At 45.6% G+C, this 18,785-nt stretch overlaps 3 protein-coding genes and 1 long non-coding RNA gene across 4 annotated transcripts in view; 2 read left to right on the forward strand and 2 right to left on the reverse strand.

Moving 5' to 3' along the window:
• LOC123104832 (extensin) overlaps positions 1 to 1,125 on the forward strand; it is a 2,918-nt gene extending 1,793 nt beyond the window's left edge. The window contains exons 3-4 of the mRNA XM_044526739.1: positions 1 to 743; positions 852 to 1,125. The exon at positions 1 to 743 is cut by the window's left edge and continues 24 nt beyond it. Of these exons, the coding sequence (XP_044382674.1) occupies positions 1 to 743; positions 852 to 883 (775 nt within the window). The 3' untranslated portion in view covers positions 884 to 1,125. The remainder of the gene's footprint in view (positions 744 to 851) is intronic.
• A 49-nt stretch (positions 1,126 to 1,174) lies between these two features.
• On the reverse strand, positions 1,175 to 4,203 carry LOC123104831 (mitochondrial amidoxime reducing component 2). The gene is made up of 8 exons (XM_044526738.1): positions 3,871 to 4,203; positions 3,625 to 3,774; positions 2,826 to 3,002; positions 2,598 to 2,686; positions 2,418 to 2,482; positions 2,167 to 2,269; positions 1,524 to 1,637; positions 1,175 to 1,438 (listed from the first exon to the last, which is right to left on the reverse strand). The coding sequence occupies exons 1-8, from the start codon at positions 4,025 to 4,027 to the stop codon at positions 1,310 to 1,312; spliced, it is 984 nt and encodes a 327-aa protein (XP_044382673.1). The 5' UTR covers positions 4,028 to 4,203; the 3' UTR covers positions 1,175 to 1,309.
• Positions 4,204 to 7,818: 3,615 nt separating this feature from the next.
• On the reverse strand, positions 7,819 to 10,378 carry LOC123104833 (mitochondrial amidoxime reducing component 2). Its single transcript, XM_044526740.1, has 8 exons — positions 10,091 to 10,378; positions 9,824 to 9,973; positions 9,255 to 9,431; positions 9,035 to 9,123; positions 8,858 to 8,922; positions 8,628 to 8,730; positions 8,288 to 8,398; positions 7,819 to 8,203 (listed from the first exon to the last, which is right to left on the reverse strand). The coding sequence occupies exons 1-8, from the start codon at positions 10,251 to 10,253 to the stop codon at positions 8,102 to 8,104; spliced, it is 960 nt and encodes a 319-aa protein (XP_044382675.1). The 5' UTR covers positions 10,254 to 10,378; the 3' UTR covers positions 7,819 to 8,101.
• Positions 10,379 to 17,397: 7,019 nt separating this feature from the next.
• Positions 17,398 to 18,519, forward strand: LOC123107732 (uncharacterized). The gene is made up of 3 exons (XR_006451731.1): positions 17,398 to 17,467; positions 17,738 to 17,851; positions 18,461 to 18,519. It is a non-coding gene; the product is annotated as an uncharacterized lncRNA (long non-coding RNA).
• The last annotated feature ends 266 nt before the right edge of the window (positions 18,520 to 18,785 follow it).

Raw genomic sequence — 18,785 nt, forward strand, 5'->3', positions numbered from 1 at the left:
GTTCCCGAGCCCTCCGGAGGTGACGCCGCTCCCGCCGATAGTGTACCCGAGTCCACCGGAGGTTGCGCCCAGTCCACCGGAGGTCGCACCGCTCCCGGGGCCACCAGAGGTCACGCCTAGCCCGCCGGAGGTCGGGCCATTCCCAGGGCCACCAGAGGTCACGCCCAGCCCACCGGACGTGACGCCATTCCCTGGGCCACCGGAGGTCACGCCCAGCCCGCCGGAAGTCGAGCCGTTCCCGGGCCCACCGGAGGTGACTCCCAGCCCACCCGAGGTCACGCCGTTCCCGGGGCCACCGGAGGTGACTCCCAGCCCGCCGGAGGTCACGCCGTTCCCAAGCCCGCCGGAGGTGACCCCCAGCCCGCCAGACTACGCGCCGTACCCGCCTCCGGAGTCCTCACCGGGGTCCGGGTCGGGGTCGTCCCCGAGCCCGCCGGGGGGCAGCTTCCAGCCGCCGGTGGTGCTCCCGCCGACGACCGGGCCGCCGTCGCCGTCGGCGGGGCACGCGGAGTGGTGCGTGGCGAAGCCGTCGGTGCCGGCGGCGATCGTGCAGCAGGCCATGGACTACGCGTGCGCGTCCGGCGCCGACTGCGAGTCCCTCCAGGCGGACGGCGCCTGCTTCAAGCCGGACACCATGACGTCCCACGCCTCCTACGCCTTCAACAGCTACTGGCAGCGCGCCAAGTCCACCGGCGCCACCTGCGACTTCGGCGGCACCGCCATGCTCATCACCAAGGACCCGAGTAAGCCACATCACCTCCTCTCCTTCAACCCCATTGCCATCTTCCATTCTTCTTTGCTCTTCTTGTGATTGACTGATGCTGTAACCATTTCTTGATCTTCATTTCCAGGCTATGATAACTGCCATTACAGTGTGATGTGAAGAGCAGAGTGGTGTATGGTTTTGGAAGCTGGACACCATTGTCTGCTCAAGTTCAGAGGAAGTAGTACAGATATACATACAGATATATACATGTAGGCTGTTTTGAATGTGAGCATGTTCAGTTTGTGAATGTACCCATCTAACTTTTGCTTCCTTTTGACACATATTGTTTTGTATAATTCTGAATAACGCTATGTAATTTTCCATCTTCATGAATTTCATAATGGCAACCACGTTCGTCAGTTGACAAGTCTCTGACGAAGGCTTTGCTAACTGAACATCAGTGACCACTGAGAACTACTCCCTCCTCCCTCCTCGAGCTTTTATTGCTAAGTTCAATTTATGTAATGCGTGCACAAAATCAACCGACAGGTCGTCTCTTCAACACACACATAAAACAGGGTATAAAACAACACATGCCCTTGCTCAGGCTGGAACTTCATCGGAAGAAGGGTATGTCTGCAGAACGTGAACCGGGTCGCCGACCTTGACGATCCTCCCTTTGCCCTTTGCTGACACCGACTCCTTGCAGACCAGGTTTTGCCCAAAGTATACCTGCAAAACGAGATAAAAATGCGAGCGGTCAACGGCTTGTTCTACTACTAAAGAGTACAATAGGTTGAAAGGGGCTATTAGTTACCTTCTGTTTATTCTTGTGGCTTGGACGGATCACTTCACCGGACCGGAATGTCAGCATGGTTTCTGTTGGTTCGGTGCCGCCAGGTATTCCGTTCTCTTGATTAATGGTAGGCACCTGAATCGGCAAACAGAGAAACTAAGCATAGAGTATATACTCCTATATATATATATATATATATATATATATATATATGTATATATATATATATATATATTACCTTGTGAATGTTTAGTGTGCACATCATTCTACTGAATTATGGTGGTGTAAGGTTTATGAAACTGATGAACAAGTTCATAAGTATCAGCTTTATAAGAACTGTCCCCATTGTTCATCCGTTGTTACTTGCATGCCCTGTGGTAGTCCTCGATGTCATGAAGAATTACCTCAGGAGGCCAGCACTAAGCCAACTGATATACCAGTTACTCACTTGCACTCAAGTAACTCTAAGTATGTTAAATATGCAGCGAAGGAGGATTTTTCACACCCTGAGACTTTAGCCTGTTGCTTATGTAGCTATGGAAAGGGTGGAAAGAAAAGAAGCAAGCAATTTGCTATCTGTTAATATCACGTTTCTTTTCAGAAAATGACTGCAGAATTAAGTTTCAAGCACAATCAACCACAGCACCAGATCTGGGAATTTTACCTTGCAACGGTCGCATAACTTCACGCCGTCAAATGTTAGCTTGTTTATCTTCATGGTTTTCCACAGATCCTCTGCGTACGGGTGGCATCCATCCACTAAAATACTGTCAAAGTAAACCATGATTGTAAGAAAAAAAAAGCATTGTAAATGCAAAAGGCAGGCGAGTATCAATCAAACAACCTGCTATCATAATTCATAATACATAAACCCCCAGCAAAGAGGTTGTTCTGAAAGTACAGTGTGCTGCTTACTTTGGTCTGAAGCGATTGATTGGTACAGGTTCCTTAAGAAGCTCATTTAGTGCATCCAGTGAGCCCTGCAAATTATTTGAAATGTCAACTTGAGCTTTGTGTTTAGCAGCAGTGCACATAGCCTTCATAGTATGGTTCATACACAGGCAAACAGTCTGAGCTGTGAAGTATGAAGTGTACCTGGGATGCTATCAGGAACGGGAAGCAATCCGTGAAGGCGATCTTGTAGCCTTGAGCATACTCAGGATTAGTTGGTCTGATTTCGGACTCTGAAAAGCATGAAAAGGAGACATTCTCCATAAGTACCAGAGACGATCTCATTGAGAAAACATTTTCTGAATATTTTTTTACAGGTTTGCAAGGTATATTTTGCGATGAAAGAACATCACAAGGAACGTATAAGAGCACCTCCTTTAAACCGCACGAGGCGACTTGGCTTCCCGAAATAGGCGGAGAGCCATTCAGCTGCTTCAGGGCCTTCATCATAAGCAGAACCAGACCACTCCCAGACGGAGACGTCGTCAAGCGTGGCGTGTTCCGCAGCAAGAGGGACCTTCAGCGTGTCCATCCAAGGTGCTCTTATAACTGCAATCAGCAGAGGGTCAAATAAAATTGATGTTTAGGTGATTTCCTCTGAAACATTAAAAATTAAGAAAGGACATCACTTCACATCCCAGGTGCTCTTATAAATGCTGTCAGCATCTCTGAAGCATACAAAGAGGAAGCCGCATCACAAGTCACAATGTACTTATCAAAGAGTATATGCAATTACTTCTGACCAAATCTACTAGTGTTAGTGTATTGCTTGATCAAACAACAAGCAGTATCCAGCAACACAATTACTTCTGACCAAATCTACTAGTGTTAGTCGGAGACAGAACATTTTGCAGGAAACTAAACTAGTCTGAACAAATTGTCTGTCAAAACAAAACAGAGAGACAGTGGCTAAACTTTCTCTGTTGATGCTCCATTGGGGTTTACACATCTTAATCTAGAAATATTTAATTAGGAAGAAAATTAGAGCACATCTTCTGAACCAAAATCGCTAGTAGTACAGCTTAATGAACAGACAACTGTTGGTCAAAATTAAATTACTGCAACACATCTTTTCCTTTGGATGAGCATATCATACTCCAGTACTAAATCAGTCGGAACAAATCAAATGCCTAATGTAAATGATCAAGAAAGAAAGGAAAAACAAGAGTACCCAAGCAGGAGTCGGGGGTGGGCTGCCAGTCCTCGTCGAAGGCGGCCGGCGGCAGCTCCGTCTCCACCAGCGCCATCCTGGGCTCCACCCGCTGCGTGAGGGCCCTGCCCTTGGCGTTCACCACCACCCACTGCCGGTCCCACCTGAACCCTGCAGTCCATGGGCCGCCGCCATCAGATCAGAGCTCAGCACGACGCAGGAAAATGATTGGTTTCGGTGAGGCTGGGGGCAGTGGAGTAGTCGTACCGGTGGAGGTGACGGGGGCCTGCGGCACGGAGACGCCCCTGCAGGACTTGATGGGGTATACGAGGATGGACGCCACCGTCGCCGCCGGCTCCCCCGCCGGCCCGTCCCCGCCGCCGCCGCCGAGGAGGGAGGAGAGGAAGGACGCCGCCTTCTCCATGGATCGATCGTGGCGCAGAAGCGCGCGAGAGGGAGTGAGGAGGACGAGAGTGCAGAGTGGAGGCCGGAGGAGCGACAGCGACAAGCGCAAGCTCGCTGCTTTCGCGGCGTCTTATCTCGCCGCCTGCCTGCCTGCCTACCAGCCGCGGCGCGCAATTCCGTCGGTTTGGCACGCAGCGTCCGATTTTTATGGAAAGAAACGAGCTGTCGCTTTCCCCGGACGAGCTGAGGCCAGCTGAGCGGGTAGCTATTACTTTCCATTTCTTGCCACGGTGGTAATTGCGGGTCAATGACTCATACTACATGATGTCCAAAAGATCATGCCATTATATATTTGGCACAAAATAGATGTTTTGTGGATACGATCTTTTATGAGAAGATCCCTGCATGTTAAGTACTCCCTCCGTCCCAAAATTTTCATCTTAGATTTGTGTAAATACGGATGTAGCGAGTCACGTTTTAGTATTAGATACATCCGTATCTAGACGAACCTAAAACAAGAATTTTGGGACGGAGGAAGTACGCAAGTTATGATTGGCATTTTTATTATTTGCCTTGTGTGGATACGATCTTTTATGAGAGGATACATGTATATGTGATCTTCTCTTACAAGATGTTTTTTGATTGTATATGTGATCTTCTATGCAGTTGGCTACTGTTATTTTCTTGTGCCCTACCCAACACATTACCCCCTCCATTCCGTTATATAAGGTGTATTTGTATTTTGATAAAATTTCAGAATGTAAGGTGCATTTCTTCGAATTCCTCATAATTCCCTTGTTAGACCTCTACAAAAAAGGGAAGTATCTCTCTCCCGATTGTCTGTATCTCTCCTTGTAGCAAAAGAAGGAAAGTATCTCTCTGTCGATTGCATGTATCTCATACTTTCCTCCACTAACTGATCTACTTGCCACTAACAAATAAATTGCCAAGAGTAATTTCGTTCTAACATGTCTATAATTCTGTGCCTTGGTTAATACACCTTGCATAAAGGAACGGAGGGAGTAGTGACTAGTAGAAAATTACACCAGTCATGACTATGACTAGTCATCAATGACTGGTCAAACGGGAATGACACTGATAATGAATAACCAACTAAAAAAAAGGAACAACGACGAGTTATGCTGCCAGCTGCCCGTGTTATGTGTTTATCACTGACCGACCGACTGACCATTTTTACCAGCCAGTTGATGATGCGGTGCGTATATACCCCCCCCCCCCACTCTTAAGACTAAACCCTATCACAGACCCCTTTGTCGCCTATGCCCTCCCACTGCCGGATCTATGCTTCCTCTTTGTGGTTGCGCCCTTCCCTCGCCACTCCGTGCCGTTGGTCCCCGTGCATGCGCTTGGTACGTGGATGCATGCCGGTGCGAGGCTTGGTGTTCGTGTGGTGTTATCGGTTTTCTCGGGCCGCCGTGGGCGGTCGTTGACCCCAGCATCGCTACCATGTTCTTAGGCTGCGGCAACATTCACAATGGTGAGCTTTGGTACACTTGTATATTTTGTGTTTATGTCTAATCTAGTTTTTCTATGTGAATATATTGTTTACAATATAAATTATGTATACATTATATTACAATGGTTATATATCTTTATGTTGCAAATTGCTATATTCATATATGTGTTTAATTGTTATTGTTCTAAGAGTCAAATAAAGATTGTGGTGCAGCAAACAAAAAGATGTTGCAATTGCTATGTAATAATGCCATTATGCTAATAGTTACAAAAAGACTAATGTCTAATTGCTATGTCATTGTGCTCTATGTTCAAATGCTCTAATAGTTACAAAAAGAATAATGTTCAATTGCACGATAGTGTGATCTGTCACAGTAGTCATCATCAACACCTTTTTCTTCATGAACTTCCTCTCTTGAAGCTCGCACGTCACCCTTTTGGCCTTCAAAGCGAGGTTAGAGTTCTTGATCCTTGTACTATGACCATTGTGTTCTTGAACTTGGTCTACAAAAGTGTATGGGTGGTGAAGGTAGACATAACTTGATAGGGAGTCATGCAGTCATAGTCGAGACATTGATGAACCATCATGACCATACTGTGATCCGTCACAACCATAGCTCCATTAAATTTGTCCGTGATGAACTTTTGATCCGCCCATGTATAAGCAAAGTTTCTCAAATCTCAACATGGCAATCGTCGGGTTCGGGTGCGGGTAATGGTTGCCCAAACCCATACCCGTCTCAATATTTTCACCCACACCCGTGATAGTACCCATACCTCGGGTTTTGAACTGTTCCCATACCCGTAACCGGCTGGTGGCGGGTAATGCTGATGGGTAAAAAGACCGATTTCAGCCACCTTACCCAATCCACACTCCATCATGTATTTTTCAGCATTTTCGCATATATACACAACATTTTAGCATGTAAACTTCGACACACACACACACACACACACACACACACACGCGCGCGCGCGCGCACGCACACCCACCCACACCCACCCACCCACCATATTTTAGTATATAGCACAATTTGATGTGCGATGGAATAAAAAGAATGGTATTAATTTTCATAAGTGGATAGAATAAGCATGAACTAGATGGCTCTAAACAATGCTAATTACATTCACGGTGAGTAGCCTGTAAGTGAACTTTTTAGAGAAACATTTACATCTGTTCCTTTTTCTTATTTCCAATTACAAGACAAACAAGAGAGACACATTTTTTCCCCTTTTATTGAAGATAGTTCTGCAGCCCTTACATCCAGATGATTAAAATGAAGGAAACAATATAATATAATCAAGAAAATAAGAGAAAAAATCATGACTCCACAAAATAAGATCAATGCATTTAATAAGATCACGCACATGGGCAAGGGGAGGGGATTTTGGGTCGAGCCTAGTGGCTGTGTTAGCCTAGATTAAACTGGTAAGTTTTTTTTTTCTTTAGTGAACGACACATGGGACCTACCTGTTAGAAGGAATTAGTATATGGGTATGCGGGTACGTGGGTATGGGTATGGGTATTGCATTCCCGTACCCGTACACGGCTTACCCGATGGGTATAATTTTCCCTCATTTATAAATCCATGAGTATTTATTTTTCTCAAACCCTTACGCTAATAGTGTTTTACCCGCCGGATTAGCGGGTTGCGGGTGCCCATTGCCATGTTGACTCAAATCCAACACAAGTGTCAAGAAGGTCCCGCCATAGCAGCTGGATGAAATTGAAACTGTTAAAATATTCCTGATGGAGCAGTATCATGAACTTCAATCTGTCAACGATGCCCTTGTAGACCACTAGGAATAGGAAGAACTTGAAACTATCAAAAATGCCAATAAAGAGAAAACTTTAGCTTTCGAGCAAAGGCAAAAAGATATCGTTTAAATGTTTAATTTCATCGTCTGGACATCGTCTCAAGCATACCATCGCATCCTCTAAGAAACACCCCATCATACTGGTGCATTGTTCGATCGTCATGAATCTGTATCATGTATCTTATTTTCTTGCATTATACTTTGTCCCATGGTTGATTTTTTGTTCTTTTTGATTTAGCAGAAGAGAGCGGGAAACAGAGTTTGATCAAGCGATCAGGTGGGTGAAAGAAAGAACTTCAGAGAAAATACAAGCCCGTGGGCTAGTCCTAGAACTAATTTCTCACGGCCATCTCCCATGCTTGATTTGATTATTGTAATGTCTCATGCCACTGAATTTCATAATGGTGACCACGTTCGCCAGTCAGTTGATAAGTCTCTGACAAAGGCTTCCCTAACGAACATCAGTGAGTGACCACATTCTACTGTTTGGCCGATCGACAAGCTAAAGAACCAGATGATGATATTGTTTGAGATGGAGAGCATGACGATTACACTCGTCAAGATTTTATTGCTAAGCTGAATTTACTTTATTGCAAAGTTGAATTTACGCAATGCGTGCACAAATTCAACCAACAGGTCGTCTCTTCGAAACACACATAAAACATACTCCCTCCGTCCCAAAAATGTTTCAACTTTAGTAACATTAGTACTAAAGTTGAGACCCTTGTTTTGGGACGGAGTAAGTATACGGTAGGTGCTACCATGGCCTTGCTCAGGCTGGAACTTCGTCGGAAGAAGGCTATGTCTGAAGAACGTAAACCGGGTCGCCGACCTTGACGATCCTCCCTTTTCCCTTTGCTGATACCGATTCCTTGCAGACCAGATTTTGCCCAAAGTACACCTGCAAAACAAGGTAAAAATGCGAGCAGTAAACAGCTTGCTCTACTGCCAAAAGTAGAATAGGTTGAAAGAGACAATTAATTACCTTGTGTTTATTCTTGTGGCTCGGACGGATCACTTCACCGGACCGGAATGTCAGCATAGTTTCTGTTGGTTCGGTGCCAAGTATTCCGTTCTCTTGATTAACGGTAGGCACCTGAATCAGCAAACAGAGAAACTAAGTATAGAGTATGTACTCCTATTTATATTGTCCTGTGTGAATGTTTAGTGTGCATATCATACTACTGAATTCTGGTGGTGTAAGGTTCATATGAAACAAACGAACAACTTCATAAATGAAACTAATCCCCATCGTGCGTCCGTCGTTGAGTTGCATGCCTGGCTTCATTGCATGTCAACCACAGAAACAGATCTTGAAATTTTACCTTGCAACGGTCGCATAACTTCACCCCGTCAAATGTCAGCTTGTTTATCTTTATGGTTTTCCACAGATCCTCCGAGTATGGGTGGCATCCATCAACTACAATACTATCAAAGCAAACCATGTTTTTAAGAAAGCAAAAGGTAGGTGGATATTAAGCAACCTAGTGTCATAATCTATGATACATAAACCCCCGGCAAAAAGGTTATTCAGAAAATACAGTGAGCTGCTTACTTTGGTCTGAAGCGATTGATCGGTACAGGTTCTTTAAGAATCTCATTTAGTGCATCCAGAGAGCCCTACAAATTATTTGAACTGTTAGCTTGAGGTTTGTGTTTAGCAGCAGTGCACATTGCCTTCATAGTTCATACATAGGCAAACAGTCTGAGGTGTGAAGTATGAAGGTACTACCTGGGAGGCCATCAGGAAAGGAAAGGCGTCCGTAAACGTGAGCTTGTAACCTTGGGCATACTTGGGATCAGTCGGCCTGATTTCGGTCTCTGCCAAGAACATGAAAAACAGACATTCTCCATAAGTATCAGAGATGATCTCAATGAGAAAACATTTTCTGAATAAATACACAGACATCCAAGCCACCTTTTGTGATTAAAGAACACCATAAGGTATACACCTTCTTTAAACCGCACGAGGCGACTTGGCTTCCCGAAATAGTTGGAGAACCATTCGGCTGCTTCACCCCCTTCATCATAGGCAGAACCAGACCACTCCCACACGGAGACGTCATCGAGCGTGGCGCGTTCCGCAACCAGAGGGACCTTCAGCGTGTCCATTCCAGGTGCTCTTATAACTGCAATCGGCAGAGGATCAAATAAAATTGATCTTTAGGAGATTTCCTCTGAAACATAAAAGAAAGGACATCATAATTCATCTTATAACTGCAGTTAGCGTCAGGCCAAATGAAAATGATACGTACAAGGGTTTTCCTGTGAAACGTTAAAAAGGAAGCTGCATCTTCACAGGTCACAGTTTATCAAAGAGCATATCGAAGTTGGGAACCAATTTCTTGAGAAGAAAAACACAGCTACTTTTGATCAAATCCACTAGGTGCTAGTGTATTGTTTGATCAACAACAGGCAGTATATTCAGCAACTCATGGAGGCAGAACGTTTTGCAGGAAACTAAATTAGTCTGAACAAACCGCCGCTAAAACAAAACAGTTAGAGCACGTCATAGTCATACCCATGTAGGAGTCGGGGGTGGGCTGCCAGTCCTCGTCGAAGGCCGCCGGCGGCAACTCCACCTCGATCAGCGCCATCTTGGGCTTCACCCTCTGCGTGAGCGCCCTGCCCTTGGCGTTCACCACCAACCACTGCCGATCCCACCTGAACCCTGCAGTCCGTCCGTCGGAGCCATCAGATCAGAGCTCAACACGACACAGGACAGCGGGACACGAGAAAAATGATTGGTTTCAGTGAAGCTGGGGCCTGGGGGGCAGTAGTGTAGTACCGGTGGAGGTGACGGGGGCCTGCGGCACAGAGACGCCCCTGCAGGACTTGACGGGGTATATGAGGATGGACGCCACCGTCGCCGCCGGCTCTCCCGACGGCTCCTCGCCCCCGCCGCCGCCGCCGCCCAGGAGGGAGGAGAGGAAGGACGCCGCCTTCTCCATGGACCGATCGCCGCGCAGAAGCACGCGAGGAGGGAGTGAGGAAGAGGAGAGTGCAATGTGGAGACAGCGAGAAGCGCAGCTCGCGACTTTCTCTCGGCGCCTTATCTCACCGCCTAGCGCCTAGTGCGGCGCGCCATTCGGTCCGGTTTGGCACGCAGCGTACGTCGGAATTTTCTTGAAAAACAAACGAACGTGGCTTTCCTTTCTCATCCCCACACGAGCTGAGGCCACTGGAGTGGAGTGGAGTGGGTAGTAGTAGTTTGCCTTTCTTGCCTCGGTGGTAATTGCAGGAAGTATTTAACCAAAAACTATCATATTTTGTCTGACCGTGCCTACAAACTACCATTTCATAATTTTGTGCTGAAAACTATCACTTTTTTTTCGTTGGAAAGAAAAGCTACCACTTGATTACTAATCTGTTACAAAAACTACCATGTCAGGAAACTGCACGATTCGCCTGTTCTAAGCCCGTTTCTGACTGGCTGGGCCCACAAATCAGGCGCCAACGTGGCCAACCTTTCACGGTTGCGTGTTAACGGCCGTTAACGGCATGTGTTCGGTCGGGACACGGCCGTCGACCGTCAAATAAGGGTTGATTGGGCCACTGTGGGCTCAGTCACTCTCTCCCTCCCTCCTCGCTCACTCACTCTCTCCCTCGACCATATCGCTGTCGCCATTGTTGCCGGTAGAACTTGAGGATGCCTTCCTGGAATGACAAACAAAGCTCGAACAACGACATCTCCATGGTTGGCATGGAGGCGGAGCTCTTTGTAAGTACACCATGTTGGCTCTGAGTTTGGGTTAGGATTAGGTCATATAAAGTTGGGATTTTATGATTTTTCTCTGCTTCAATGGTTGATTCCAAGTATATTTTGGTTACAATGTTTGCAGAAAACCCTGGACACTGTGGTGGATCCATTTTTCTGTTGTTGTGTAATTGAATCGGAACCAAAGTGCATGTTGCATAGTGAGACGTCCAGGAAGATGGTTGCTTTCGAAGGTACTTTGACTGGGAGGAGATTCCTAGGTTGTTCTATGTAATCTTAAGCTCTTAGATGAATTATTTTTGTGGTTTGATTTGGCATGTTGTGCGGGTAGAACAGAAAGTGTTATGTGGTTTAAATAGTGCAATGTCAAGGAGTTCTCAGTTGTGTAGAGAAGTATGATGTGGTTTCAACTGAAACTGATAAGTGCCTTTCATAGATAAGCATATATGTAAAGCTAGATCTTTAGTTAACTTAATTTAGTTAGCAGTTAACTGAATTTACCTGTTCTTAACTGATTTCAGTAAGCTAAATTGACCCATTGTTTGAAATCAGTGAAAATTCATCTAACTGAATCAACCTGTTCTTAACTTGAACAGTTTAGTGAATTTATGTGTTGTTAAAAAATTCAGTTAACATTTAACTAATTTTATCTATTGGTAGCTGAATTCAGTTACATGAATTTACTTGTTGTTAACTGAATTTAACTGTTAAAGCACTTTTTCAAAGAGCATAATTTAACACCGAACACGAGCCATTAACGGGCGTTAACACACAGCCGTGAAAGGTTGGCCACGTTGGCGCTTGAATTGTGGGCCCAGCCAGTCAGAAACGGACTTAAACAAGGAGAATCGGACAGTTTTCTGACATGGTAGTTTTTTGTAACAGGTTAGTAAAAAAATGATAATTTTCGGCACAAATTTGTAAAGTGATAGTTTGTGGGCATGGTTCAGCAAAATGTGGTAGTTTTTGGTTAAATACTCTAATTGCATATCAGTGACGCATAGACAATGTCAAAAAATCTACCACTCATGGTACATTTAAAGTAAAGAAATAAAAACCATACCATCATATTTGGCACAAAATAAATATTGATAAGACCTAGAATTTCAAACGTCAATTAGTTTGATGCGAGGCATGAAGCCCTACCGGAGACGGGAGGCGGCATTGCCGATGGAGGTGAGCAAGAGGGCTGACCATGCAAGTACAACGGTTAGCGCCCAAGAATGAGGTTTAGAGGGACAACAGGCAACAACTAGATGGAGGGGGCGACACGGCCGCACGGGTGGGGAATGGCGACGCGACAGGCACGCCTGCTACGCGAGACGTTGGCAAGAGGGCGGGTCGATGAGGGTACAAGGAGGAAGACGAAGGCGATAGAAGACGTCACGTGGAATCGATGAACACCATTTTTTTTCTAGGAAACATAGCCTCTCCCAAATCTACATAACTCTTTGAGTAAAAGTCACTTATGGTCACTGAAGTCGCTCGTTGCGTGCAAAAAAGTCAATTAACTCAGAAACTGCAATTTCAAGTTGAAGAAATTGTTCCATATGCACACAAATGGTCATTGGAGGCAGTATTCTATGTATTATGTATTTCGCGACGTTGGGTGGAGCGATGTTTCCAGCGGGGTAGCGGCGGCCTACCGTGCTGAAGGAGTTGTGCATGCATGTTGTGGTAGATCTATGCCCTAGGAGTTGGTTTCACGAGACTTTTGTGCTAGAAGCTCTGGGCTTCCTTTTGGTTGGGGCACTACGGCTGGCAGGGCTGTGACATCATCGAATCGTCGGTAGCGAGAGTTGTGTTGGTTGTTCCCAGGAGAGGAGTAGTGGAGAGGGTTGTCCTGGCCTAGATCTAGCTGCCTTAATTAGGGGATCGATGGGGCCAATCCAAAGCCCAATGACTGCCGCCATAGTCATTGGTAGGCGACCGCCGGGTTGGACTCTCCTTCATTCAGATTCCGTCGGTTTTGCCATGTTGTTCACGGCTGGGGTTGCCTTAGGGTGGGGAAGGAGTGGCCTTCCCGCTAGTGCCTTCGGTGGGTGGCAATGCGTGCGGATTGGGATGTAGGCTTGGGGCCATGGATGCTGGGGCGGCAACCCCGAGAGGTGAGGCTGTGCCGGTGGCTTGTTGGCGAGCGGGCTATAGCGGTGGTGAAAATTCTTCTTGGATATGAGGGTAGCAAGAGGAGGAGTGGAGGATGATTTATGGTGTCATTGTGACTTCGGTGGTGGCGACTCCCTGACCAAGACCTGGAGGCCTCATGTTGGCTAGGTGGCCTTCCCCTTGGGTTGGATCGGTGCCCTTGGTACCTCGGGTGGCATAGGTGAGGGTCTGAGTGATTGTTTAGCGCTTACGCCACTGACGATAATACCTATTGGTGTAACTTACCTCTTGGGGGGGGGTGTCATTGTGGGTATCCTCTCCGTTTCAGGGTTCCAGATAAAATCCCTTGCCTGTCGTTGGGAGCATTTGTCAAGGAACTCATGTGCCATATGGTGTTGCAGCATGTAGACGTCTTCAGACTTGCTTTGATCCTGGCATGAAGCTTATTCAACTCTGGCATGGGGTGGATTCGTTGGTCTCCTATCTTTACACATGCCCTTGTAGTCACCATCCTCGGTCCTCGCTATCCATAGGCAGGATTGGTGCTCCAAGGCTCGGAGCGAGAGAGCATACGACTACCCTCTCTGACAATGGCTTGGTGTGTTCGGTGCAAGAGTCCGGTGGTTATCCAAGGCAGTGTGGTTCACTCCTACTCGGTAGTTTAGGTCGTCGTTTGTTAGGTGTGGTGATTCATATTTTAATGATTTGAGTTGGGGAATTCTCAACTTTATGTCAGATCTCATTTTTATGTTTTGGTCTACTTGTTTCGGTACTTTCTCATCACCTTGTACCGGTTCGACTGTTTGGACTTTATATATAATGTTGAATGAAAGCCTATTTTGAGAACCATGACATGCTTGATCCCTGGGGATGACCTAACACCACTATCTGTCTTCTCTATCATTGTCACTCGGAGACAACGCTCCACCTCTTCGCTCAGTGCTCGTACATGTGCTTGATTTAGTATATGGCTACTGTGAATTTTAATCTTCCTGTTGTTTCCCTTCTAACCATCAACACCATATCCCTTCATTGTGGGTGAAGGGTGGACCGCTAGTTCAAAAGTTGTGTGAATGATAAAACACCATTTGCCTCCTTTGATGTTCGATTTGGCAAGAGAGCGATAGAAGGATCTTTAAGAGTTGAGCCAAATCATAGGGTGTGACTTTCCAGCTTGCTATGAGTGAGCTTCATGCTTGGAAGATGGCGGGCCTAAAGGGTGCAACGATACTATAATCATATTGATGCATCACCTACTACACAACCAACCTTGCCTCGAGACGAGTTTAAAAAAATCGGTTCTCCTTACTAATGTTGCTTCGAGAGAGCTCGATGAGGTGTTGTCTTTGTTGTAGGACTTTGGCCCTAACGACGACAATGATGACAGTCCTGCTTCATGGGGCGAACTTCTCCTCTAGGAATACCTATGCTCTTCTCACTACTGAAAAAGTCAAGAACCCCACCGGCCACCTAATTTGGTCCTCTAAGGTGCCTATCAAGGTACATATTTGGTTGGTTGTTGTTCAGAAACAGCCTCAACACCAAGCACAACCTCACCAGGAGGACTATAGCTCCTAGTAGCCTCCACCCAAGATGCGACGCGTCGGTAGAGGACATTTGCATTGCTTGACTACCATGCAAGTTTGGGGCACTTTACAACTATGGGCTTCCTCCTCCCTGGACATGGGGCACTCTCTATTCTTTGGAAGATTTGGGACTCACGGAACACTCTTGGTCTTCTGTAATGAGGATCACACTCCTAAGATCACTATTAGAAATCTTGTAAATGATTTTTCTCTTTGGACTACTCGTTCTATGAAATGATATACTCCCTCCGTTTCGCTATGGGCTTCCTCCTCCCTGGACATGGGGCACTCTCTATTCTTTGGAAGATTTGGGACTCACGGAACACTCTTGGTCTTCTGTAATGAGGATCACACTCCTAAGATCACTATTAGAAATCTTGTAAATGATTTTTCTCTTTGGACTACTCGTTCTATGAAATGATATACTCCCTCCGTTTCGCTATGGGCTTCCTCCTCCCTGGACATGGGGCACTCTCTATTCTTTGGAAGATTTGGGACTCACGGAACACTCTTGGTCTTCTGTAATGAGGATCACACTCCTAAGATCACTATTAGAAATCTTGTAAATGATTTTTCTCTTTGGACTACTCGTTCTATGAAATGATATACTCCCTCCGTTTCGCTATGGGCTTCCTCCTCCCTGGACATGGGGCACTCTCTATTCTTTGGAAGATTTGGGACTCACGGAACACTCTTGGTCTTCTGTAATGAGGATCACACTCCTAAGATCACTATTAGAAATCTTGTAAATGATTTTTCTCTTTGAACTACTCGTTCTACGAAATGATATAATCCCTCCGTTTCTTAATATAAGTCTTTTTAGAGATTCCAACAAGTGACTACATACGGAACAAAATGAATGAATCTGCACTCTAAAATATGTCTACATACATCCGTATGTTGTAGTCCATTTAAAATGTCTAAAAAGACTTATATTTAGGAATAGAGGGAGTACAAAAGATGGCTATTGTGTCTTGAGGCTAATACTTGTCCTCACACGCTAGCGCACTATCGTAATTTCATCCTTGATGCACCTGAGTAATCTCTACTCCTAATGGAGCAGTTGATAGTCTTCGTCGGTCAATTTTCGTCCCACCTTCGCTGGTTTTTTTTCGTCCTAAAAAAATCTACGAAATTTCGTAGGTTAACCAGGGACAACTCCCACCTCCCAGGTTTTTTTCCGTCCCATCTCCCATGGTTTTTTTGTACCTCGTCCCACCTCACACTGAGCCGCCACGAACCGCAAAAACCGCCTACCTTAGCCAAATCAACAAATCTCTCTCATTAATGCAATTTTCTTTAGGAAACAAATAATAGATTCTTTCCTACCTTAGCCAAATCAACGGATCTCTCCCATTAATGCAATTTGTTTTAGCAAACAAATAATAGATTCTTTCCTACCTTAGTCAAATCAACGGATCTCTCTCATTAATGCAATTTGCTTTAGGAAACAAATAATAGATTTCCAGGAAACAAATAATCTCTAATCTCTAATCTCTAATCTCTACTCCTAATGAAGCAGTTGGTGAATAGCCTGCACGGTTTATTTTTGCTGATTTATTTTCATCATCCTTCCACCTCCCTTTTATTTTCGTCATCCTCCCACCTACGAAGAAAAACCCACGAAAAAATTCCACGACACGCATGTGCGAGCGAGTCGGCCCTCCAGATCCCTTCGCCGCCAGCCCCCGACCTCCTCCCCGGCTCCCGGTGTCGGCTGCCCCCATCTCCTCCCCCGATCCTGGCTCGCCCCGCCCCCACCTTCTCCCTCACTCCCGGCGCCTCCCGACCCCCATCTTCTCCCTCACTCCCGGTGCCGCCCCGCCCCCACCTCCTCCCTCACTCCCGGTGCCGCCCGACCCCCAACCTCCCTGGATCCGCGTGCGTCGACGCCGGCTTCGCAGCGACGCTTGATGTGGAGCGCGCCGGAGTTTCCTCCTCCACGACCACGCAGCCGCAGCGGCGGAGGACCCGAATCCCTAGCCAGCAAGCTCAGGCAGCCATGGATCCATGGGTACGAATCCCTCCACTTCTCTCTGAGGGAAGAACACTGCTCTGCTACTTCCTGGGTCGCCATGGAAGGTACTGGAGTAATACAGATAAGATAAAACTGCAACTTACTGGAGTTATGCTCCATGTTATGCTTGCTGCAACTTACTGGAGTAATTCAGTCAAGATAAAACTGCAGAAATCTCAAACTTTAGCATGGACTGAATAATGTTGATGCATAATTCAGGCAAGTTCAGTTACAAATTTTGTTAGTATTGTTACTGGATCATTCAGAGGTGAAGCAACTTTCGGTATTTTTTATAGCACAATCTGTTCTTGTATTTCCTAATCTTGGTTGTTCACTTGCTTTCATTCACACGGTAAAGAGGTCAACCTCTTCCAATACACAATTGTTGAGGTATGTATCGATGTCTAAATGTTAAAAAAGAACCAGGTTACACCATATGGTTTAGGTTGCTCACCTTGGTTGCTGACCAGGTGTTCAAAAATCTTAGTGAGAGAGGACATTGACGGTGCGAGAATGGAACACAACAAGTTTTGTGTGTGTGTGCATTACCGAAACGTCGCACGACATGTGAGTCTACATCTAACTTCCTTTCAATTTTCTATTGGAAATATTTCTTTAGAAAATTTCTGTTGGACACTTATCTTCTCTTTGTTTATCGTTGATTGGAATATGGAATTTTTGCTGTAACCGCCTGGACGAAGATGACAGGGCTAACCGGCTAACAAAGATGCATTCAAGGTAAGCCATGCCTCTGGTATGCTTGCTTAACATGTGAAATCCATAAGACAATTCTTTCGAGTTGCGACCTGCATTGTGGTGTCTCTGTTCATCAAGTTCCGAGCACCAGCTCCAGTGAAATTAGGTGTTCATCCTGCCATACTCCTAGGTGGCTTTCTTTGGCCTGTTTCTTATTGTGTATTTAGTGGTTATGCACAAGCCTCATCATCTAATATTTCTGCAGTAATTACTGAAAACAATTTGAGGACAAAGCTTTGATTGTTGTTGTAGTTGAAGATTCAGAGTTGCAAGGCAGGCACAGTTAACAAGGATAAGAAATTGTAGAAGATTTATCAAATCAGACATGGGCTTGGTTATGCACTGAATCATTGTGGGGGATCTGAGGTAATCAGACCATACACCCAAACTTAAATTTTACTTGCTTTTAAATGTTTAGGAGGCAGATGATGTTTGATATGCTAGACTAAAGTACACACCTTTTAAGAGTATATCACTGGTACTCCAGTCACCAATAAATTCGGAAGTGCGTACTGCCTGGATTATTGGAGCTCATTTTAGCTCTAAGAGTTCTTTTTTTATCTCTTTTACATTCTGATAAACATGTGGGTGAATAACAGTTAGAAATTGTTCTATATGTACACGGGAATTCTAATAGAACTGATGCTTGAAATGATAAAAAGTTCTATAATATTTGTTAGCTGAGCACTGGAAAAGCTCACTCCTCACACCAGATCACCATCGCCGACGTATATACTTTTTCGTAACAGAGTCCACATGTTTACTCATGTTCTCTGTTTTTTGTTGTTTCGGGGAAGGTTGTTAGGAGCCCATCTCTTCTGCAGCCCTGGAGAAAGAGAGCTAGATATAGTGGTACTTGCTAGCGTTTTAATGGACACCTCCTTTTGGCCTTTTTTTAGTTTCTCTAATAATTAGCTAAGAGACTTCAGTGAGTGAGATTTTTTTGGTCCCTCCCTTTTTCTGTGTCTTTTGGAGTTTTGCTTTGTGGTGAAAGGAGGATAGAGATACTCAACAGGGGCCGCCCTCTTCCTCGTTCGAACAAGATCCCCAAGAGCCTGTACCCACTTGTATGTACTCTGCACATGTGAACTCGACATGTTGTCTCTTGCTGCTTCTGAAGCTGAACTGAACTGAAGCTTAAACTGTATGTACAGGAGAAGAGCTCGATGAGCTGCACGGCCTCACACATGAGGAGCAGGAGGTCCAGGGAGGAGGAGTCGTTTGTTTACAGTAGGAAGATTGGCTTATGACCTGGTGCATACCTGCATGGTATTTTCAGTAGAGATGATTCAAAATCAAA

The sequence above is a fragment of the Triticum aestivum genome, chromosome 5A (genome assembly GCF_018294505.1).
Source record: "Triticum aestivum cultivar Chinese Spring chromosome 5A, IWGSC CS RefSeq v2.1, whole genome shotgun sequence".
Classification (NCBI taxonomy): Eukaryota; Viridiplantae; Streptophyta; class Magnoliopsida; order Poales; family Poaceae; genus Triticum; species Triticum aestivum.